Here is a 25,118-nt window from a genome sequence, read left to right as displayed (position 1 = left end):
AAGAGGAGAGGTAGACCTAGAAGTCTTGGAGTGAATTAGTGAGAAGGGATTGCTATTGGGTGGGCCACATGATTGAAACAAAGGATGATTACTTAGTGAAGGATATAGAAATTGAGTTGTCTCTCTTGATGCAAGAAGTGGTCATGCCTGACCTTCCAATGAGTTTTCAAGCTGAATTTTAGTGGGTTTTTGGATGTTGGCTAGGGGCTCACATGTGTGGGTAGTGCGCTTAAAAATGCCACTAGCAAGTTAGTCAGGCCTTCTCGCAACCCATCAGGTCATGCTCAGTCCCAAAAGCAGCCGCTCGGGCTTTTAGAGAGGGTCTGCATAGCCTTTCTAGATCTTCATTGGACTAGACAATCGTTGGTGGCAGCTTTCAGAAATTAACCGTGGCATCTGAGAATAGAAATCACCTTTGTGCTCTCTCTTAGAATAGAAAAAGAATAAAAATCACCTAAGTACGTTTCTCTCCGTATAAAGTGACACCTTTGTGCTCTCTCTAAGAAAACATCTAAAGAATCAAAAAGAGGAAACAAATACTATTCCGTGAGGGGCCAAATTGTACTGATATTGTTCATATGTATATCCCATTGTGGATGTGAGATATGTTGTGTTTTTCTAAGAAAAAGAAATTTCAAAATAAAATATTTTATTTTTATAAAGTAAATATATTATATATGGAAACTTTCTCGAAAAATACTCATATGGATAAGTGGTAAGTGAAGTTTTTGCCATAAAAAAAACTTACGCTCAAATCTTTACAAGGATAGTGTGAAGCCCCGTCTGCGCATGCATGCACGTGGCGTGGTATGGCTACTTTGTCACCTTATTAGTGCGCTTCACACTTCACAAAGTGCACATCGTCACAAGAAGCCTAAAGAGTCTTATCTTTTTGGCACTTGGTTTAGACCCATCTAAGCCATGGTGCAATTAGATGAATCAAAGTCTAGCCATGGGTTTGACCACTGATGTGTATAGTTCTAGTCATAATGTTGGTTGGGTGTGCCTAACATATGTTATATACGTGGCATGGGTGAAACATGTCATACACGTAGTGGTGGTTGGGTTGACTAGGATCTAGGTGGTAGTTACATATTGTGTAGTTGTTTCTATCCTATAGAGATAGAAATAACTACCACAAGAAAGGATATGTCCATTATAGCAAAATAGTTGAAAGGGTGTGTGGATGTCCTGAAGAGGCAAAATAGTCTCTCTAGGAAGGACTACATGTCCCTACAGGTTTAACGTATCTTGGACATAACAGCCCGGAGATACAACAACATTCCTAGATCAAGCAATCCATAGCTTAGTACCCTCATCTTTGCCCTCTTTCACTTCTCTTAAGTTCTTTTGTTGAGGCGTATCGGTGACAACAATTGGAGATATGTTCAACACTTAGAGGTGCAAATCTTCATGTTGAATTTTGGATCTGTGAGTTCATTGTATCCTGAAGACAATTTGTCATCTCCATTCTTTTGCACTTGCTGGAATATCTAGAAAAAAGGCAACCAATTGTCTCAAGATATTGACTATTTAAGTCAACATTTGAACCCACAAGTCTATTTATTTTCATCTTATTTTCTTCATTTGCTCCATTGTGTACTACTTCTTTCAAGAAGATACCTGTGAAATCTCCACTATCGAACAATCCTAACCCGTCCAATTTGGCTTTCATTAAATCTGAATTGTTTGGTTGTAATTGTACATTTTCTTCATTGGATGGCTAGGTTCATCTGATTAGGGAACATACTGAGACAGTCCATCCAATTATAAGGCCACTAGATGAATGGATTAGACTACTGCCAAAAGGTGGGCCCACCTGTACCATTGCCATGTCAAACAAACAATGTTCTTTTCTCCAAACTGAACATCATATAATACCTCATCAAAACCATTCACCAACATTTTTTTGACTCATAAATTTTTTCTCATTTCAGGGAAGGATCATCGAAGGACTCGCATAGCAAATGCATATTTTTCACTTTTCATGGCTCTGGGTAACATCCTTGGCTTTGCAACCGGGTCCTACAGTGGTTGGCATGCCATATTCCCCTTCACCACCACCTCCTCTTGTAGTATTAACTGTGCCAATCTCAAGTCTGCCTTCCTTCTCGATATTGTCCTTCTGGTCATCACTACGTTTGTAAGCATCTCGGCAGTCCAAGAACAGCCTCTAAATACTCGCAACACACCTGAATGCTCAGAAGAACCGCAACTGCAGTTGGATCACAGTCAAGAAGCTTTCCTCTGGGAATTGTTGGGAAGTTTCAGGTACCTCTCATTGCCAATCTGGATAGTTCTCATCGTTACTGCATTGACATGGATCGGATGGTTCCCATTTCTTCTCTTTGATACTGATTGGATGGGACGCGAGATTTACCGAGGCAAGCCGGGCGAAGGGCAGAACTATCACACAGGAGTAAGAATGGGAGCATTTGGGCTTATGTTGAATTCTGTTATGCTTGGTTTGACGTCACTGGGAATTGAGAAAATGTGTCGGAAGTGGGGAGCTGGTTTGGTGTGGGGCGTTTCGAACATTCTCATGTCAATTTGCTTTGTAACAATGCTCATAATATCCGCGATTGCGAGTAACATGGATTTTTCAAACGATGGTCTTCCTCCTGATGGAATTGTAATTGCTGCCCTTGTCGTTTTTGCAGTTCTTGGAGTGCCATTGGCAGTAAGTTATCTCTGTTCTCTTTGTGCTTCTCTTTGTAATGGACTTCCATTTTCTGTAGCTATGTTCATCTCTATTCCACTGTTTGACTTCCAATGTTTTTAATATTTCTTGCAGATTACTTACACAGTTCCTTATGCTATGATTTCTACTTACACGGAATCTTTAGGGCTTGGCCAAGGTGTGCATCTCTTGGACACATTTTAAGATCTATGCTGATTGCACATGCTTTTGATACTACCTTAACATGCACAAGTTTCCATAGGGATGTGGCAGATGTGTATAAGATCTGGTTGTTTTTCTGTGGGCCCCACCATGAACTGAGCATGACGTCGAAATCACCGGTTGGATGATCCTAATTGTTTGATTTGAGGAAAAAGGGCGTCACAGACTCACAGCCCCCTTTTGGGCCCTCTTCCAATTGAGTGGTTAGGATCATCTGGTTGGCCTGGTTTTTCTGGAACATGGACAGTTGGTGGGGCCTGAGGATGAACGGTGTGGATCTTGGGCATGTCCGCTCCATGTCCCATGGCGTTCCTTTCATTTTAGTTTTTGTTTGTTGATGCCATCTTTTGTCTTAAGTATGGTTGAGAGGCTAGTTATCTGGATTGCAGGATTGTCAATGGGAGTTTTGAATTTGGCAATTGTGATCCCTCAGGTAGGATCTTCTTCGTCCTCTCTTATTTGTAAGCATGCTGCCTGTTTCGAAAACCCAATCTACGTGACATTCACATGGTTTTGAGACTCAGCAACTCAGAACGACTCGTTCAGTCCTAAGTTAAGTCAGGATAGGCTGAGTCGGGCTGAGCCACATCAGATATTCAATGCTGACTCTTAGTGCGAAACCAAGTCCAAATTGACTCGGACAGGCAGTCAATCCTTGAACATACCCCACTTCCTGTTTCTGCCTTTCTGGTAACTAAAGATCTAGAGAGGATAGAAAAAGAGACATGTATAATGCTTGGCCAATCCTTTGTTTGGCCCAACAAATTGTCCATGCCGGCCTACCAGCCCGCCATCCGGTGTTCAAAATCATTTTCATGCGGGCCCCACAGTGGATGTGAGATACCCCCAGGCCTCAGCTGTCTCCCTCATCTGATGATCCTAACCATCTGTTTTCACCCTATTAAATGTGGACCCTATTTTGCGAGTGTCCATTTTCATCGCATGGCTAGGATTATCTGGTGTGGGAGATATTTGGGTGGGACTGCCAGATCAACAGCTTAGGCTACTGGAACATGAGTCCTATTCAGACCATTGCTAGGTTGAACAAGAGGAAGTGGTTTCTCTCAATCCAGTAACGTGCATGGGGAATGATCACATACGTATGAACATATGGTAATTTATATGGTAATTACCACATGTTCAAGCTGTGTGGGGTCCACCATATGTGCATGTTGAATCCAAATCATGCATCTTGTACAAATCCTTGTGTTTACTATATACATCCCAAGAATCATCCTTGGACAGACTGCAGGCAGCAATGTGAAATCATGCCTAAAACCTATATATTCACTTTCTATTGCCTGCCTAGTTTCTGGAATGGCATGACTTTTGGTGTGTCCCTTCATCCTGATGGGTGCACCTGATGAATGGGTAGGATGACATATACACAACATGGTGGACCCCAAATTCCATATGGAAGTTTCATGGGCATTCCCTCCCCCCCCCCCCCCGCCGCCAATGTCCCCTGCTGTTCCCTTCGTTTTGGGCTGGATTTTGGGATCTAGGACTAGATGGGGTGCGTGTGCATCTAATGGAAAGGTTGGTGGCACTCACACATCACCATGAGCCCCACACGCAATAGTTCTAATGGTTTAGATTTTATGGTGGTTTCATTTGTGGTTTGTGATCAGATGATAGTGTCTCTGGGAAGTGGCCCATGGGATCAGCTGTTTGGGGGTGGGAATTCACCAGCATTTTCTGTAGCAGCAGTTGCAGCCTTTGCCAGTGGACTTGTAGCCATCCTAGCTCTTCCGCGACGGCAAGCTGACAAGCCTAGGACCCACCATTAAGGTATGGTATATGGATCTATATATTGCAGAGGTCCGCTAGCCTAGTGCACACCATCTCCACACTCATCTTACATGCAGCGTACGTGCAAAACAAAAATGCATGTGGGACATCTGAACCATGTAAGCAATGGAAAAAAGAACTCTCCAATGGTCCACATTCAATGCACCTGTGTGGCCCGTCTGATGAGTGGATTAGCCTGATCTTTGCCCCAGGTCAGCTGCATGGTGGGGCACACCTTGTGCACACCCCAGATGCAAGACACGCACACCATTTTTGCACACGTGCTGCGTGTGAGGCTAGCAAATCTTTATATGTATTCTTTCAATTAAGTAGCTATTTTTTTGAGAGAGAGATACGTAGCTATTCATCAACATTCGTAGAGAAAAAGCAGATGCAGAGAATTTTTAAGTAGTTATCCATTAGCTTAATAAAGATGGTCCTTTTTCATGCTCTACTCAATCAGAAATCCCGAACTTGGAGAGATTTTCATGTCCGACAAGTGGGACCAATTGATCGGTGATCCACACCATTGTCTGGTGGTCCCCACCATGGATAGACTCTGCGAAAATCACCTTGATGGGACCAAGGGAACCTTTGACTTGTGTCAAAATAAATGAACATTTCAGAAGAGATACAGCAACAAGTTCCACATTCAACTGAAAAAGGCCCCAGTTTTGGTTGCTAGGATCTTCCAATCTGTGAGAGTTTTGATCTCAAGCTGCAACTGATGAATGGTGAGCTTGAGGCAAACTGCTTGAATGCCAATCAAGCCTTGATATTGGAACCCATCTGCGGGGAATCTCTCACCTACAAGTCCACGGTTTGCTGAAGTCTTACCTGTTCCATGTCCAGGGACATCCTTATTAGTACATGGTTTTTGTCCAATTTTCTAATTTAGGCTGCGTTTGGATGTACAGGCAAATTGGATTGGGAACAGTCAATTGAACAAAATTTCAAATTGCTAGATTGCATGATATTCTTGGTAAGGAAGACACTTGAGACTTCAAAATGCAATTGCATCCCTTTCGAGTAGAATCTGAAAGCAAAATAACTGCAATTTGGAGTGTGAACCCTGAATCTTGATGCCGAGGAAGGTAGCTTCAACTGGTTCATTACCACTTGATTACACTTGTAACTGCAATTCAATTTGAAACTGCATCCAAATGCTCTAGGGAACAACTGCAATTCAATTTGAAAGTGCATCCAAATGCTCTAGAGAACAACCGCAATTCATTTTGAAAGTGCATCCAAATGCTCTAGGCAACGAAGTCCATGTTCTACTCATTGGTTTACATAGGGAATGCAATCTCATTGCGTGCCAACGGTGTTCCTCATGCACTGTTAAGGCCTATGAGATCATTAGCGTCGAACCATGGTCCCCACATGTATTCAATTTTGTGCCAGGCTGACAAGATCAACGGTGTCGAACCGCTGTCACCATATAAGTTGAATTTTACGCCTCATGGTCATAGAGTTATATGTATGTATGTATTTCTTAGATTATTTGTATAGAGACAAACCAAAACGTGGACATGGAAAGCCTTGTGAAATCCTTCAGTAATGGATAAATATGGAATTCTATAATTTGGTTTTTAAGTGCAGTGTTAGTCTAGAATTCGGCCACATGGTGCATGTGTATTTTGCTAGTGTGCTATAACCAATTGCGGTCTGATTCAAACCAAATGCCTCAAACTCTTGGTGTCGAGATATAGTGGTGGAATTAAATGGTGGTAAACTGATTGTCTATTCTCTCAATTGTTGAGTATGCTTATCGTGTGATTTGCAGAGGTTGGGATATTCATCTAATGATTTCTTTTTTATCTTGGGAATCAAGGACTTTCGAAGATGCAACAAATGTTAGGGGATATTCCTCACATGTCAAGTGTGCTTATCAGGCGATTCGCGGAGGTTAGGGATATTCCTCTAATGGGTTCTTTTTTATCTTGGGAATCAAGAACTTTCGAAGATGCAACAAGTGTTTGGTTGAACGGAAATTAATGATGGAAATGTAAAATAAAATGTACCATTAATACGGATCATTGTCCTAGCTGAGAGTAGCAGAGTGCTTAACCGAGTAGCGCACTGATGAGCGAAGGATGGGCAATTGTAAAATTACAATTGTCGACCCAACATATAAGTGTAGGTGAACGATTCTTAAGACTGCATTATTCCTTCATATCTAGCATACATGCGCAGATGAAATAAAACTACAACTATTGATTACGATTAAGTCAGTCCGGTGTAGATCGAAGACGGATTAAACTACTCCTAAAATTTAGGGGTTCCATACTTATGAGCGGTGGATGTGATAAGTCTCTCGGAGGACCGGATAAACAATGTTGCATTGGAGTTGAGTTGTATGAGTTTGATTTGATTGATTGATTATTCCTTGTTCACTTCGTACTCTCATTTGTTATTTATAGACTTTCTAGCGATGTCTTGAGAATAACCGCTGCTTATGTGATGATACTATATTGTCAGCTGTAAAGTGGCGATTGTCTTTACTCATTAATGTTCGTCCTTCTTCAAATGTGTCCTTATCGGGATAGTTGGTTAACGATTATACATCGATACTGACGTAATCCTAATGGTTACTTGTTCTTATCCTCAACCTACTCAAGTGGCACAACTCTCTGGAGACTTCATCTGTAAAGTAGCAAATGTGTTCTTATTAGGATAGTTATCGATTATGCTTCGATGTTGACGTAGTGCTGATGATTACTTTTTCTTATTCTCAGTCTACTCAAGCAACACGACTCTCCGAAGATTTAGTCATTAATGAAATGTCCTTCGTATAATTAGCACACTTCTTGAAAATTTTATGCATGCCACATGGCTATATCTATTTCGTCGAATTTGAGGTTGCCAGATCTTGTCCAAACATGTAATTTTACGTAGAAATATAAAAAGGTCAATGATAAAAAAAAAAAGAAGCTAGTTCTCTGCGTACTCTTGTAAAATTAAAGTTAGATATTTGAGTTTTTTTATATTTATTGAATTCATTTTTTTTTTTTTGGATTCATTAGAAATTAAAATCAAATTCCACGGCTATTTTTCCATACCAAACCCGTCCAACTCTATTTCCATGGAAATCACATATATTTCCAGATTATGAAAGGAAAACACTCCCATGAAAATACAAATGGGATGGCAAATTAGCAATAGAAAATGTAGCCGAATGAATCCCTGTCCCCATATGTGGCATGACAGAGATCAGACTCTTCATCTGGTGTGCCCCAGTGCATCACGATCTAAAAATAAACCCCGTGGGGCCCACACGTACATGAGAAAAATGGACAGTAATAGAAAGTTGATCAACAGTCCAAATTTAACACGCGTGTAACCTACCTGATAAGCAGATTGGTCTGATTTTGTGCCGCAGAGGTTTGAGATGGCCCATCTGATGAAAGGGTGATCTCACATGCAATAAATTTCCAACAGCTGATCAACCCTCATCTCTAGGCTTAGTACAGTATATCTGGCTTTCGGTTGTGTGACGAGTGGGTACAACCTATGGTAATCCTGACCGCTTATCTCTTCATCTATTCATTCTTGAAGGATCGCCCAGATTGGATGATACTATATCTTTTCAGTTAACTTTAAATCGTTGCTGTATCTCTTCTTAACCGTCCATTTATGGGCCACAAATCAAAACGGTAGGATCGCTCTAGTGAGGAGAATTTTGAAGCATGGTCCATCCAAAGTGGGATGTAACAAATCAACGGTCTGGATTACCAAATCATCTTCCCCATCTGTCATAGCTAAAAGCTCCAGGGACTGCGCGAAGCGAGCGAAGACTAGGTAGTCAGTCACGCACCTCTATATATAACAGGAGCGTTTGTGCTACCGGTATATCTGAACCGTCCATCTGATGATCCTGACAGTTGAATGCAATAAGGCATGGCCAACAGCCCACAATCCATATAGAGCACCCAAAGGTCCATTTATGGAACGACCAGCAACGTCCGATAAGGAGACGCCTACTAGGTGAATGGTCCTTGTCATTTTGAAAGGTCTGCTATTAATTGTTCTGATTGCTAGATGAGGCCCACCAAGTGTCTGTTCCTGAACAAGCAATGTGGGGTCCACCTTCCAAAAATGGTAGGGGCATCTTGGGATAAACGGTTTAAATACTTCACACAGCTCATACATGCCATGTTTTTTACTTGATCCCAACCGTCCATATGTCGGGAACTATCCAATCCTGACCATCTGAAATCAGAACTGCACACCTGACGGTCAAACAGACCGTTGCCATTCACTTTTGGAAACATGAACGGTTTTAATCTTGTCCATTATGCTACGTGTGCAGACTAGGGGGGACGAAAATGTGGTACCTCCAGGGCATCGGATACTCTTCCTATGCTTGGAAAATCAAACGGTTAGGATTACACGACCAGTGTGATTCGCAGGCTGTACTCCATCCTAAGCGGGATCAACGGTTTGGACGGTTCGGATTGGCTTTCACGCATACAATATATGCAGCTAATGAGTTGCCACAATGCGTTTTAATAAATGCACACTCTACTGTAGCATAGCGGACCAGAATCCTGTACCACACCTATTGTAGCAAGAGCGTGCAACGCAAGATCTCTATAGGCCCACTGTAATGTCTGTATGAAATCCACTCCGTCCATCAGTTGCAAAGCCTCATTTTATTACTTTATGCCAATACTCACGCTGATCTAAACTTAGGTGGGCCACATTACGGGGAACAGAAGGGAAGAAAAGGCTTACCATGGAAACCTTCCTGGGGCCCACCGTGTTGTTTTTGTACCATCATATCCGTTCATCAGGTGATCCCAATTAGGATAAGGATATATACCATTGATCAGCTTGATCCAAGTTCGGTCCGTAACACCGTGTGAATGTAGAGGTTTATGTATGATTTTACATTGTTCCCTTTGTGTGGCCCACCTACATTTGATATCTATCTGATTTTTTGTTATGTACATTGAACATGGGGGATCAACTGATGGACGAGTGGATTTAACACGTGCATAACGATGGGCCCCACAGAGCTTGGGTGTTTTACACACGTCCTACAGCAGTTGTAGAGGACTCCAGAGTGGGGTCTTCTCCAAATCACGAGCGCCAGCTTGTCGAGTAAGGTCCTACCCACTCCGCGTTGGAATTCATCCATCCACGCTAAGTAAGTGCTATGGTGATTCGCACAAAGTGACGCTCGTGCGAGAGATCGGACCACTCATCGGGTTTCCATACATTGAATATATCTGGGCCATAAGGATGGACTAGCCATCAGATGGTGACACGTGTACAAGTAGAGAAACAACGGTAAGAGAAATTTTAACCGACGGCGCCTATTCAACGTCCAATCATAGTCTAATTGATAACCACACCAACCAAATTTCGTGCCAGGCTATTTACACGATGGGTCCACCTGATAAGCGGCCTAGATGTCTCACACGTGCGAATTACCACGTGTGAAGATACTCGCATCTTCATTCTCTCCCGCGCGAATCGCCTCAGTATTGCTCAAGATTCCAAAATGCCGACTTTTTCCCTTCTTCCCGTTCCGTCTCTCTCTCTCTCTGCAAAAACCCTTCCCTCCTGAAATAAACAAAAAAACCCCTTCTTTTTTCTTCCGTACAAAAACCCCCTCCATTTCTTTTCCCGTACCGAAAGACCCCTCCTTCCCTCTCCAACGCAAACTCCCTTCAAAACCCAACGAAACAATTTTAAATAATATAAAAAATAGAAAATGTCGGTGGGCCCCACCCTCGAGCTCCGTCAACTGGGCCACACCGGCCTCAGCCTCAGCTGCATCGGCTTCGGGGCGTCTCCGCTCGGCAATGTCTTCGGCCATGTCTCCGAGCCGGACGCCATCGCGTCCGTCCATCTCGCCTTCCGCCTCGGCATCAACTTCTTCGACACTTCACCGTAAAAATTAAAAAAAAAAACCCTGAAATTGAGCTACCCCGATTCATTTCCTAATTTTCCTGATTTTTCCTGAATTTTTATTTTTATTTTCAGATATTATGGTGGGACTGTCTCGGAGACGGTGCTGGGGAAGGCCCTTCGATCTCTCGGGGCGCCGAGGGAGAAGTTCATCGTGTCGACGAAGTGTGGACGGTACACCGACGGCTTCGATTTCAGCGCGGACAGAGTCACGAAGAGCATCGATGAGAGCTTGGAGAGGTTGGGGCTTGATTATGTGGATATCTTGCAGTGCCATGATATTGAATTTGGGGATCTTGATCAGGTCTCCTCTTCTTTTTTTTCTTTTTCTTTTTAATTTTGAATTTTGACTGTTTGGTATAATATTCTTGGTTTATTATTATTATTATTATTATTATTATTATTATTATTATTATTATTATTTTGTATGATGATCGTCCCCAATTTTCACATCCATTGTAATGTGGGGCCCACTATGGATGGGGCATGGTTAAAAGGAATGGAATGGATTCAGGGACCATGGCTGTGCCAACCGATCGTTAGCTTGACGTGGCGTTTGCAATGTGACTCACCCATAGTTGGACCCCACAAGCTGGATGGTTCTGATTATTTGCATTCATGAATGAATTAAATGTATGGTTGGCGACTTGGTGTTGGATGGGTTGGAAAGATATTGCATTGCACCATCCACTCAGAGGGCCGCAATATGGATGATGATTGCATGTAGAGGACAATTCTAACCATCTGAATGGACTTTGACCTGTTGAATCTGAACCATTGTGGGCTTATTGGTTGGGATTGCCTGGCCGCATTGTATGAACAGCTGTGGTTGCTGCACATTGCCCGCATTAGTAAATCAAAGTCTTCAGGGAAAAGGCGAATTTGATCCAAAAAACAGATGAGATTCCAACCACTCATCAGGTGGGGGACTGGTGTAGAGGGTCTATAGCTCAAAATGCACACAAATAAAATAAGAAAAAATAAATAAATCCTAAATGTCTGATCCTTGACCTACAAAAATAGATGCTAAAAGATCAAAATAACTAAGGTGGTAGATGAATATGAAACTTTCCATGTGTGTTTTTTTTTTATAAAAATAAATACACTATGGACCATCCATGTTCCAGTTGGATGGCTATGATGACCCACCGATCCTCCAAGTAGATGGGTATATGTGATTTTTAATCTATAGACCATTTGCCATGTGGTCCACCTTATGAGTGTTCTCAAATTTTTTGATGCAAGATGGATGAGAAAAGAAAAGAGAAGGATGGATTTTTGCACAACCTATGCAATTCAAAATGATTTTTTAGGGTTCTCCTCATACAAGAGAATGTTTTCTCCCTAACCTCACGCTTCTTCAACTCTTTCATACATACAGCCTTAGAGGTCTTTGTACCAGCCTACATACAAAGGATAAAGATCTAAAAAAATCTTTCAAATCTAAACTTCACCAATCTAGATCTAAATCATCTCTTAAATCTTGACATTTAGATTTCAAATCCAGAAAGGAAATAACTACTACTAAAAGATTCTAAATCTTAAAAGATCTTCCCAAAATAAGCAAAATATCCTGAGTAGCATGAGCTGTTTTACATCCAGACCCACAATTACAGAGGGTCCATCTAATGGTGATGGGTGTCTCAGATGCATTTGCAATTTATTTGTTTATTTATTTATTTATTATTATTACTATTATTACTATTATTTGTGTTCATCTGCTTGCTTAGTGCCATTTTAAGCATATTGAACCTAGATTGGGCTGTGAAAGCTCAATATACGAGTTTGCTTATTCAAGTTTGCTTAATTCTGTAATTTCTTATTTATAAATTGAGGTATTGTTCAATGCTTAGGCCAAGATTTTGTACAGTATGTTCAGGTTTTGAATTTGTACAAGTGGGGTCCATGGTTCAATGATCCAAATCCATTGATATTATGGGGCTTGCCCTTGATGGCCCATGCACCAAAAAATTCCCAGATGAGAATATCCTAGCTGTAGAATATTTGGCCCTTTTCAAGCTGTTTCTATATTTTCTTTCTTAACTGTGTATTTGTTGGGCCACCTATGTAAGGGTTATGATTTGTCCATGTTAAGGCCGAAATGTTATTGTACAACATTCGCCCTGAGCATTGTATGATTCCCCTTGAAACATGTGTTTTTTTTTTTTTAAATCCTTTCTACTGAAGTGGTGAGATTGGAAATGGTTCGGATGTTCTAACAGATTGTAAATGAGACAATTCCTGCACTTCAAAAGCTGAAGGAGGCTGGAAAGATCCGATTCATCGGTATTACTGGTCTTCCTTTGGGAATTTTCACTTACGTGCTTGATCGAGTGCCACCCGGATCAGTTGATGTGATCCTGTCATATTGCCATTACGGCATCAACGACTCGACCTTAGAAGATCTTCTCCCTTACTTGAAGAGCAAGGGTGCGGGTGTCATCAGTGCTTCTCCGCTCTCGATGGGTCTTCTCACAGAGAATGGTCCACCAGAATGGCATCCGGCATCACAAGAACTCAAGGTGATTGTTCTTTCAGTTGAGGTTGAAGACAATACGTCTGAACATATTGTTATATGATATGTCGGAAATATAGCCGTTGGATATAGGTCATGTTTCAATGATCCAAACCGTTCATATGTTGGGCCTCTCAAAATGGAATATTTCAAATCTTTGATCATTTATCTCTCATCCTTTGGATATGACCGTCTCCGTAACTGTTTCTTTGTGGGCTATTGATTGAAAGTTTAGGATCGCAATCTTGAAATTATGAATGCAGACAGTTATATACCTTGTCAAATCAACAGTTTGGATTGCCGAAAGTGACCAGATCCATTAGCTATTGTGTCGATGTATCCCGTAATAGTACGTCAGGACGTGTAGCAAACTTCCTTTTAGTATTATGCTACCCCAGTTCCTTTTTTTTTTGCCAGCTCATATTCCTGTATTTTTATTTACGAAAGATATGGAGATCTGAGTCTTGCTAATCCCACATGCATGTATTACCAAGCCTTCTACATGCCGGAACGCATGCCAACATTGCGTACCATGTGTACGTGAGATTCCTTGGTCAGGAAATCAGGCCAGCTCACTCGTCAAAAAAGAAAAAAAAAAGGGTAAAAAAAAATCATGCCAGGCCATTCACTTGTCAGGTGGGAAACAGTGTACAAAAACAAATTAACAACCAAAACTACTTGTCCAAGCCATCCATTTGCTTTGTATGCTGTGGAGCATCTGCATGGTGGGGGCCACATGAGGGACCGCTTGGATGTTATTGGCACATGTGCTGGCATGCAGGGGAAGCTAGGTCATGCACTCACATCCCATTAGCAAACGTGTGGAGATCTTTGTTATTGAAATCATCTTTTACCATTTGAAAGCATATGGCATATGCTGCAGATTAATGGGTGAATAGTAAAAGAAATTCATGAATGATGGACATGAGGAGTATGAAGTTTAGTTGGGTCCTAATAGAACTCAAATATGGCCTTCTAGAACTTGACTATCAAAAAGAGGATGATATGTGAGGAATCATATGGTCCGTGTCTAAGGATCTGCATAGAGTCCTCAGGTTCTCACTTCCCAGGTTGCACCAGTACAACCCACTGTTCAATTGTCCAGACCATTGATTTGATGGCCCTACCTATGCCCCAAAAATCTCCACAATGGGACAACAACCATCAAAATCCTAACTGTTTCTTTCCCTATGACTAGACTCTTAAGGAAAAAATAAATAAAATGCAGCAACAATCCAAATTCAATTGAAAAGAAGTGGAAGATTGGATGCTAGGATCTTCCAGTGTATGAGTTGTTGGGTCTATGGACGTAATTTAGATGGATCAAAATGAAAGTAAGGAAAAGAAAGAACACATTCCTTTGTACTCAATAGACCCTTTAATAGATTTCCCTGGCAGAAGTTCCCCTACAGAGGATAGGTGGTTCACTTGAGGAGAATCTTTCTATAATCAGACTTGAATTATGTTGTGCATGAACAGGCTTGGTAAAATCCAGTAGAGACATGGTCAATCTACAGTGAGGCCCATCTAATCAATTGTCTGGATCCTGTCGCCATAGGCTCCACTTGCGCAAATTGAGGAGCCAATGATAGTATGCATACCTTGTTTTAAAAAAGAAGAAGAGAGGATAGCATACATACTCTCAGTTTGGGAATCACGCGTTCCTCTCATGTGGTAATCTTTATTTTCATAAGATCCGTTCCACTCAATCTGGACTGCCCAGGAGGTCCAACCTACGAGTCATGGGCCACAATGCAAAAATCATCATTATCATCACATCATCATCTATACCTTACACTAACTGTTTGGGGTCAGCTATTTCAATCCTGTTCCGCAGGCTAAACCAAGGACCATATCCTCAGTCTTTTCTTATTGCCTCCACCCACCTCCTTTCAAGCCTTCCACTTGCCCATTTAGAGCCATTAACTTGAACTAACTCACTCCTAACCAGTGCAATTTTTTTTTTTTTAATCTTTGTTGCACATAGCCAAACCATTCAAGTCAACTTCCCTCATCTTATTATGTGTTGGTTTTACTCTCCAAGTTCCCTCAAATGGACAAAATAAAGCTATCCATGCAAATTTTGGTTTTGCCATTTTTTTTGTAGCCATTCATTTTCAAATCCATGGATGGAATGATTATGACCCACTAATCAAGGTGATTCTTTAGAAAAATAGACAATCCATAGTGGGGCCCCCAAATAGATAGTTCAAGTTGTTGATTTGACCTATTTTCTGTGAACAATCTTCACCATCAATTGTATAGGCTATTGATTAGATGGTTAGAATTGTCCAATCAGTTTTTTTCTTTTGGCCTGGTGGCTCATGAAAAGTGATCCAGACCTAATGGACGTGCCAAATCTCAATTGATTGGACTCTCCATTCGTCCTTATGCAGCTAGTAGCACTGTAACCTGTATTGCTCCGGCAGCTCTAAATCATTTCTCTTTCTTAAAAATGCTTCAGAATATTTGATTAAAATTTTCAGGTGGATTTATTATTGACACGGACCCGGCAAGTCCAAGGTTTTCATTTTTCAAAAATTTCTTATTTTATTGTCCAGCATAATACTAACCTTTCAGACTCGAACTCTACCTTGTGTACTCTTCACAGTCTGCATGCCGAGCTGCAGCCGCTCATTGTAAAGAGAAGGGGAAGAATATTTCAAAGATAGCCTTGCAATACAGCTTGGCAAATAAAGAAATTTCATCTGTGCTTGTTGGCATGAACTCTATAAGACAGGTTATTTTTCTAATCATCTTTTAATGGTCATTTGTTCCTTTATTTCTTTCTTTCTTTCTTGGGTTTTTACATCTTTCTCTCATGGTTTCTGACAATCTTAAATACTTTGATGTGGTTTCTGCTATTTTTAAATTTCCCCCTAACATATGCTGACAATCTTAAATACCTCCCTAAACTAACGATTGTGGTCTGTCCATTCACTGCTGTTGGATTTAATATGGAAAATTATCAATTGCTGTCCTAAGGAAAAGACTAAATTGTCTCCACTTTCCCACAACCAATCCATTAAATTCAAATTCTCCTCTCATATAATATGAAGTTTCATATACAATGCCCCGTTTCCAGCCAACATTTCACATTTGCAGAACATCTGATCAGTTAAAAAGATGGGCAGAACCACAAAGATATTCTGGGAAGAAAATTGGACCAGTCGACTCATTAGGTAGACCACATTTATACATTAAGAAAGATAGTTGGCTGTCCATTGATATTTAGTGTAGTATTAGTGGACTGTGCTGGTTCTTTTTCTGGATATACCTTTCGAAAAGCCCATCCTTTTCACAGCTCAAATGTAACACACAGGTGACACGTTTAAAAGAAAAGGCGCTTTGTGTGAAAGTTCAGATACACCATGTATATGAACATTGGGGATCGAGAAATGCTAAGTGAACTTAAGTGCACTTGTCCCAAGACATGCAAATTATGAACTTGTGTGAGAGATCCGAGCCACTCATCGAGTGATCTTGACGGTTTATATCAAGTTGTCAACGAATGCTTTCTATAATGGAGAACTTCAGTAAGAAGTAAAGATGACTGTACCACCTGCTTTCTCCGTGCTAAAGGTGCAAAAAAAGGCCAATCAGTGGATACCTATTTGCCAAATGGGTTGTATGGTTGGTTTGGAAGTCCAGGTTGTTTTTCACTGCCCTTTGAAGCAATGCTCCTCATCGCTTCAACAGGCCTACGGTGGCAAAACACATTTACCTTTATTATTGCTGGTTCCAATTGCTCTCACTTGGTCAATTCAAGGGATGAGTTCATCCGGTGCTTGCTTTACTTGAGTCCATTGCCTGTCCTTGATCGATCAAGTATGCTTGAATTGAGAAGTCAAGGACAAGATGGGGACTGAATTCCTCTAGTTTGTACGAAGGTAAGGACATCATTTAGACAGAGATAGAGACTGATTTATAAACAGATTGACCAGAAAGGGAAGGATTTGATCTTTGCCTTGCCAGGTGTTTTGCTAGGATTCTGAGTTCTTCGGATGGTGAGTGGAGCTCAGCTAAGGTCAAGTATAGGCAAGTGATCGGGGAGATTGCCAGACGGTCTGATTTTTAGAGGTGAAGAAGGTGAAAGAGGAAGGAAAGTGGCCTTGAGAATATTGAGAAATTGAGTTTACTGAAAAAAGAAGTCAAATTGATAGCTTTTCGTGGACTACATCCATTGTTGTCAAAATTGTTATTGTATCGCAAATCGTAATAGGGGTTGAATCGTATCAACTCGCAAATCGTATCGTAAATCATAAGATTTTTAAAAATAGTTTTCTTTATATATATATATATATATATATATATATATATATATATATATATATATACACACACACATACACATACAAATAAATAAATCAGGAAAAAATTTAAAACTCATCAGTCATCAATATGCACCTAGGGCCTGTTTGGATTCGCGTGTAAGGGTGTATTGTATTGTATTAAAGGGGTTAAAATACATTATACAGTGTTTGATTTGGAGTTGAGATCCGTGGAACACTATGCGCGCGAATACATCCTTTCTTCAAAAAATTGAAACGACAGTAGTGTATTGTCAGACGACTCTGTTTCCTTCAGTACAACCTATTCAAGACATTGTATTCGTGTGCGATAGAGGCAAAGTCTGTTGCAAGGGGTTTTCTGAGGAGGACCTAATATTTCTACTCCAGCAGCGCCTTAGATCATCTCTGACCTTCTGCATGTGGCCATTCAGCTGAGAAGGTTTGCTTCCGAAGGTCTGATTTCAAAATACAGTCGGAAAATATACTTCTTACCAAGTTGGATTGTGGCAAATCGGGCAATCGTCCACTAGATCGTCCGGCGGAAAGCCGATTGTTCAGGTACAAATATCTCCCTTTCCAATCGTACTGCGATATGCATCTACCCTGTAACCATGGGCCAATTTAGGTTAGAAGTTGCATGACCCTCTTGGAGTGCAAGAGGCCCCTCGTTGATGGGGTGTATACGAACGGAATTCTGATCAGATGGAATTGATTTGCTGTTTGGCCTTAATAGATGGACGGTGTGGATGAGCGCGAACCTCATTGAGGGACCCACACAGAAAATCGAGAATCAACTCTACTCTACCATGTGCCCGGATTTCTTGCATACGCCTTTCACAGGAAGTTCCTGCGCTGGTAACCTAGGTGGCATCCATTGTCATGTTTATGAATAATCTTCCTCATCCATCAAAGATGCCACCGTTAATAATGTCATTCCTATTGGGATGAACTGAAAACAAAAATATTAGCATGAATCGAAACTTCCGTGGCCCCATCCCTATTTCAACTGTGGACGTCTAATTATCCTGGATTATACTCACGCCCGCTTTTGATACGGTTCAATTTTGGCAACATGTACTAAAATGAAATCACAAAATGGATGGACGGGTAGTGTTAAAGGATTTATACGCAAATCCAAACAGGCGCCTAGTAATTCCATGTCATGATAGTGTTAAAGGATTCTTATATTTCCTTTTTTGTCTTTCAAGAAATTTTCCTTGAAAAACATACAAGGATCCTTTAATAATTTATGTTCTTTTTACCTTTCTTGAATGTAGAATCACATTTGAAGAGCAGCATTGGATTCTGTAAACCGAGGAAAAAATATATTTTGATTTCTAACCATCATTCCAAAATGCATACAAGTCAATATGATCATAACCATCCATAAAAATAATCCAGATAAGTTATACGTCAATTTGGTGTTTCGACTAGTTAAGAAGTAAGAAATCGAAAAAAAAAAAAAAAAAACCCCAATGATTTAACATTGAAGAGAATATATATCATTTAATCTCTTGGAAAGAACAAAATAAAATAATTTACCTTTTCTAAATGATTCTTGTTATGGGTAAAAATGGACTGACCAGATGTACAGACTCGAAAACTGTGGATTACTTGAGGGCTGAAAAATCACCTCGACCTCGGATATCGACCTCGACCTTGGTTACCAACTTTGGAGGTTGACCTTGGATATTGACCTTGGCCTCGGTTACCAACTTTGGAGGTTGACCTCGGATATTGACCTCGGCCTCGGTTATCAACGTTGGAGGTCAACCCCGGATATTGACCTCGGCCTCGAGTGCCAACTTTGACCTCAAAAAAGAGCCTCGATCACGATCAACACTTCAGCCCGGTCTGTACCATTCTCGACCACAACTGACCGTTCGAATGACCTTGTTGGCGGACCACTACTGTCCCATTGTTGGGTGAGCTAGAGCGCAATCATCTTATCCACTGACCTAGTGTTAAGCTATCACTTTGGGTCAAAGAACTAAAAGAAAAGGACCAGGAAGCACTACGGCATAGGAACCACGGGAACCCAGGAGGGAGAAAGACGATATATGGGATACGGGATCCTCAACGACCCCTTCTAGCTCATTTCCATTTTCTGAGTGGTTTTCTTCGTTGATTCGGCCTCCTTACCTTAGGAAAGCCTCCCACATCCGTAATCTCTCCATGGAGAAGAAAGGGAAAGGGAGAAGAAAAGTAGAAGTGGAAAAGAAAGGAGGAAACTTTTGTTCAAGAAAACCAAGAAAAATGTGAGAAAAATTGACCATAGGGTTGGTGCACTAACCTTGTGCATCAACTCTAGTAATGAGTATTTCTTGAATCTTGGCGCCTCTCTTGAATCAATTCCCTTATATCCTACAGTCTTCTTTCCCTGGCGTAGAAGGCTTGTAGAACAAAATAACAAATTGGAGGGAAAATGAATAAGAAGAAATTCCTAGGAAGGGAAAGATTGGGGAGGGAAAGATTGGGGGGGAAAGAGGGGAGGGTTGGCGCCCCTCTTGAATAAGAAGAAATTCCTAGGAAGGGAAAGATTGGGAAGGGAAAGATTGGGGAGGCTTTGCTTTACAACATGTTTTTATGTCCTCTGGATAGCAATTAGTTTAAAGTCATGGAGGGATGAAATTAAAGTAGGGCGGTGCACCATGCTGACACTAGAATGCTTTGAATGAAATGTTAGTGAGAAGTTATTTTTTTGGAAAGATAAGAAATTTATTAGAAGAGGCGGCAAGAGCCAGCCAAAAAGACTACAAAGACACTACAAACAGGAGAAAGAAAAAAGAAAGAAAAGAAAAGCAAGAAAAAAGCAAATACAAAGGCTACACTCCCAGCCACACCCCAGCCGGACGTGAGGATCATGACACCCAATTCCCAAACAAAATGAGATCCTTAGAGAACACAGTGGCAGAAGAGAGACTTTGATTCCTGAACACATGATTGTTTCTCTACGCCCACACCGCCCAAAGAACAACAACAAGATAGAGCGCCATTTTCTTTTTCCAATCGCATCACCAGCCTCCGCATGCCACAAACAGAAAAACCGATCAAGAGAGGAAGGCATGACCCACAACACGCCCGCGAGACGAATAACACTCCACCAGATATCTGAAGAAAAGGGCCAATGGATGAAGAGATGGTCCACAGATTCCTCGTCCTTGAGGCACAGAAGATAGATGTTCGGCAAGACCATCCCTCTCTTTTTCAGATTGTCCACTGTAAGGATTCTATTCCATCCTGCACGCCAACTGAAAGCCGCTACCTTAGGAGGGATGCCATACGACCAAATTGCACCCGTGTGACAACAGGAAGATGGGTTGACCAAGGACGAGAGGTGATTGTAAAGAGACTTGACAGAAAAAACTCCTGAGCTGCACAACTTCCACAACATAGAATCCTCTAGCATAGGATTAGGGAGGCATCCCTGCAAAAGAGCAGCTCTAGGACAAAGAAAGGGGGGGCAGTTGGGACTCTTACTCAGTCGTTCACTGTTTCCCATATTTACCTGCTTGTCTAGAAGATCAGTTCAATCAGATCATTATCTTGGCCACATGTATACTTTCAATTGTTACTCAATTTCTTCTGACCATTCATATTGTTTGTACATGTGTGGCTCATAAGATATCTATCCACTGGAGTTTTCCTGATGATCAGTTCTGATCTTTTACACATTTTAGCATTTTCACATGTGGGAGCGTGCAGTTTCAAATTGCATGGTAGGTATAAATATTGTTTCATTAATCATCCAAATTTGCACCGCTGTTTGGATGGTTTATTTTGAGCTAATCATATGCCAAGTATGCAATTTCTAAGTGCATGAGTATCATCCATCACTCTTCCAGTGTATCATAGTTTTTTCCTTAGGCATGTGCGGGAACCCATGGGAAAAGAAAGGATTCATAATTGTTATTTAATGATTATTTTCCAAGGTACTATTGAGAAATGGATTTCATTTTATGTGTTTTGTTTGATTTTCAAGTGGAAATCTATAATTTATCGTACTACGATCACCTTGAATCTTGCAGTTTAGGATTATAGAAGTAGATAAGTGTGATGGTTACATCATGGAATTCATGGTTTTCGTTGCAAATCAAACATGGGAAATTGTCGTGTTAAAAGAAACAACTTCTTTTCCTTTCTTTTTCTTTTCCCGCTGAAAGGCCCTTAAATTTAATCAACAACAATTTAGTTGATTGATGTAAAGGGGGCACTTTGGTCATTTTAGAATGTGCAACAGCCATTCCACCATACGTGTGGCATTCATGCAAGTCCAATGGATGGAACGTAATCTGAAAAATCATACCGATTGGACATGATCCTAACCATCTAATTAGGAATCATTGAACAACAGGTTAAGGAGAAAATAATCATTAGTCCAAATTTAATGGCAAGATCATATGATGAATGCTAGGGGAAAAGGTTTTGTGCAGCAAGTGCTGACCAGGAGTTGGTATGGTGCATGCTCATATCTGCCACCATCCATATATGGCATGGTTGGTGGGATCTTAGCAAGCATTCCAAAATGCTTTTGAAAATCCAAATTTTGAAATGAAACTAGATTTCCACCATCCATCTTGGAATGGTGAGAATAATTGGTGCACTAGCCTCTAGATTTTCAGGTTATTCTATTCTCTATCCATGGTGGACCACAATTGCAAGGTTAAAATAATTGGTGTACATGGTACATGAATAGTTGTTGAGCTACCCCAACTCCCATGTTGTGTTTAATGTCCAACATCTTATCCTTCACTAAATGTCCTAGACCTCTCATTGGGGACATGTATGGAGTATGGACAAGTAGTTGTGGCTAGCAATGGACTCTTACATATGTCAAATTTAGGGGTTGAGATAAGAGTAGCCTATTAAGATGGTCTAAATTCCTATGCCAAGGGAGAGAGATTATAGGACACTTTGGTCATTCGTAACAAAGCCCTACATATCTACAAGTGGGAAAAGAAAATTAAAAATGAAATGAAATGAAGTTGTTTCCCTTTGACATAATGTTTTCTGTTGTTTGATTTGCAAGGAAAAACATGGACTCCAATATATAATCATTACACTTTTTCACTTCTATAATTTTCAAACGTAAAATTCAAGGTGACCATTGTGAGATGAATTGAAGATTTTCACTTGCAAATTAGATTAACCACTAAAATTTAAAATCATTAAATATGATTACAAGTTCCTTTATTTTTCCCTTGTATTCCTGCTTATCTAACACGCCATTAGTAGGTTGGTTGTGGGAAAGTAAATGGCAATTTAGCTTCTCCATTAGAAGGATAATTTGATCATTTTCCAAATTAAGTCCAGCTACATGAAATGAAAGGCCACAGCTCCGTGGGGAGCTTTTTAAGATTGTTAACAAAGACTAGGGGAGAATTTAAAAATAGCATAATTGCATTGCCTGGTGACCCAATGTGGCGGGATTTGATTGGGCCACATGCAGCTATTAGAGATTGAGCCCGGTCGAGTACGTACTTGACCGAACAACATTCAAACATGCTTTAGGTGGGTCCCATCTCTGAAAGCAGCATGTGGCCAGATCGGGATTGCTGGAAACCATGGGAATATATATATATATGCTCACCTACGCACCTTCTTACGTGAGCACCCGTGCTCACCTTTGCACATGTCTTAGGCACAGAATCTGAACGGTCCACGTGATGCGGCACCCCTTGAAACCTAAAAAACCAAACTTTCAATCTGATCCAAAACTATGGTGGACCATGGCTAAAGGAAACAGTTTCCTCCCATGATTTGCATTTCTCTTTGCTATGGCCCACTAGAGTTTTGGATCAGGCTGAAAATTGGGCCCTTTGAGTTTCAAGGGGTGCCGCATCACGTGGACTGTTCAGATTCTGTGCCTATGACATGTGTGCAAAGGTGCGCATGGGTGCTCACGTAAGAAGGTGCGCGCAGGTGAGCATTCCTCTCTCTCTCTCTCTCTCTCTCTCTCTCTCCACACACACACACACACACTCTTCTTTCCTTCTTTCTTTGGAAGTTTCCTTTTTCGGTATGCACATAGGGCCCATTTGGATGCAGCAGAAGTTTGTCTCAGATAGGTTCTCTGGGATAGCCAATCCAACATGTTGTTTTTGAATTACCCTGAATAGGGAAGGGTAGAATTGCACATGCACACATTGGCAAATTTACACGTGGTGTGTGCACTGCTTTTGGATTGATGGTAGAACATGTGGTACATGTGAGGCTCTTGAAGATTGTTGGCACATGTGGCACATCGGGCTGCTTGAAGATGGACAATGACATGTGGCGCATGTGCACATTGAGGGAATATAAAGAATGTTATACCTGAACACTGGTAGAATATGTTTTCCATACATTCTTATACTCTCTATATATAAAAAAATTTAAGTCTTCCTGTACATTAAGAGTTCCATTAAATGCCACATTCTAAAATGACTAAAGGAACAATCCCTTGTATAATAAAACCAAAAGTTAATGTAGAATAGTATCTATGTTCAAGTATAATCCTGACAGTAAATATAAATAGCAGGTTAAAAATCGGATAACCATTCACATCCCTGTCCTGGATTTTGACTTTTGAGAGATGCAGAGCCATGTCCCCTCTCTCATATCCATGTCCATGCCAGTAACTGTGTATTGGGTTTTGACGATAAGTTCTATACTTTTCTTTGTATGGGTTGGGGAAGGCCAAATGATGCATAGACTGGAGTTTTGGATTTCGTCACACAGTGATGGCATCGAGGCTGTGGTCCATAACACAAACACACCTCTTATTTATTTTATTTTATTTTATTTTATTAGAACATGCTGATTTCATCAGAGGAAGAAAAAAAACTACAAATAATGTTAGAAGATGACCCTATTGTCACTCCACAACTAGAAAAGCAAAAGAGGAAAACATCGAAACCAACAAAGCAACCAGAAGACTGGCTAAACTCAATTACAAGCCTGATCACCCAAATACAGATGCTTCACAGTCTCTCCTCAATGAGGCCAAAAGGGTCCCTGAAAATTCAGGGAGAGCAAGAGCCCAGCCCAGAGCCAACTTTGGGAAGGGATTTGAAATAGAGCTAAGATGATTTGCGTGACTTGGAGGGGTCTATGTGGTTAGCAACCAACAGTTCAGATTTTACTCTCTTAGCCCTACGAGTGGTGTAGATTTTACCTCCTATGGATGAAGGTAGGGGCATTTATTTTACCTCCAATTGATTTTGTTCTTTTGTCTTTTTATTTTTTCAGGTGGAAGAAAATGTAGCTGCAGCGATAGAAGTTGCCACTGTAGGGAAAGATGAAGAGATTTTCAAGGAGGTTGAGGCAATTCTAGAGCCAGTGAAAAATCAGACGTGGCCAAGCGGCATTCAAAAGAGCTAGTTTCCCATTTCTTGAATAGGGAGACTTCATTGTCTGATATTTATTCAGCAGAGCTAGTATGGCATTTCTCTCCAGCCTCTTGCTATTTGGATCTTGACAAATTAATCCGTCGTCAATGAATGTTTGTAAAATTATAACAGATGAATAGTTGATTGATTGAAGTGTGTACAGGTTAGGCGGTGGGGGCCACATGTTGGCTGCCTAAGTATCAAAGTGAGATCATTCCAGTTATGACATACTGGTCCCCAACTTCTATTAGGCCAGCAGGTCACATTTCTTACTCATATTGATATTTGGTTATGTTTCGGGTTGGACCTGAAATGCCCTTAATTTTTAA

At 40.8% G+C, this 25,118-nt stretch overlaps 2 protein-coding genes across 7 annotated transcripts in view; both read left to right on the top strand.

The window, feature by feature from the left end:
• LOC131218784 (sucrose transport protein SUT2) overlaps positions 1–10,822 on the top strand; it is a 20,765-nt gene extending 9,943 nt beyond the window's left edge. The window contains exons 2-6 of one of the 6 annotated variants that reach the window (XM_058213583.1): positions 1,938–2,680; positions 2,795–2,858; positions 3,292–3,335; positions 4,534–4,693; positions 10,688–10,822. In XM_058213583.1, the coding sequence (XP_058069566.1) occupies positions 1,938–2,680; positions 2,795–2,858; positions 3,292–3,335; positions 4,534–4,692 (1,010 nt within the window). In that variant the 3' untranslated portion in view covers position 4,693; positions 10,688–10,822. Of the gene's footprint in view, positions 1–1,937; positions 2,681–2,794; positions 2,859–3,291; positions 3,336–4,533; positions 4,694–5,365; positions 6,457–6,527; positions 7,100–7,431; positions 7,603–10,687 lie in introns of those variants that run through there. The other 5 variants (XM_058213579.1, XM_058213584.1, XM_058213578.1 and 2 more) reach the window with 5 other exon arrangements.
• LOC131218786 (L-galactose dehydrogenase) lies at positions 10,238–25,118 on the top strand. The gene is made up of 5 exons (XM_058213585.1): positions 10,238–10,594; positions 10,688–10,916; positions 12,835–13,134; positions 15,739–15,867; positions 24,650–25,118. The coding sequence occupies exons 1-5, from the start codon at positions 10,416–10,418 to the stop codon at positions 24,779–24,781; spliced, it is 969 nt and encodes a 322-aa protein (XP_058069568.1). The 5' UTR covers positions 10,238–10,415; the 3' UTR covers positions 24,782–25,118.

This window comes from Magnolia sinica, chromosome 11, assembly GCF_029962835.1.
Source record: "Magnolia sinica isolate HGM2019 chromosome 11, MsV1, whole genome shotgun sequence".
In the NCBI taxonomy this organism is placed as follows: domain Eukaryota; kingdom Viridiplantae; phylum Streptophyta; class Magnoliopsida; order Magnoliales; family Magnoliaceae; genus Magnolia; species Magnolia sinica.
The sequence above is the reverse complement of the archived record's forward strand: the minus strand, read 5'-3'. Positions and strand labels throughout refer to the sequence as shown.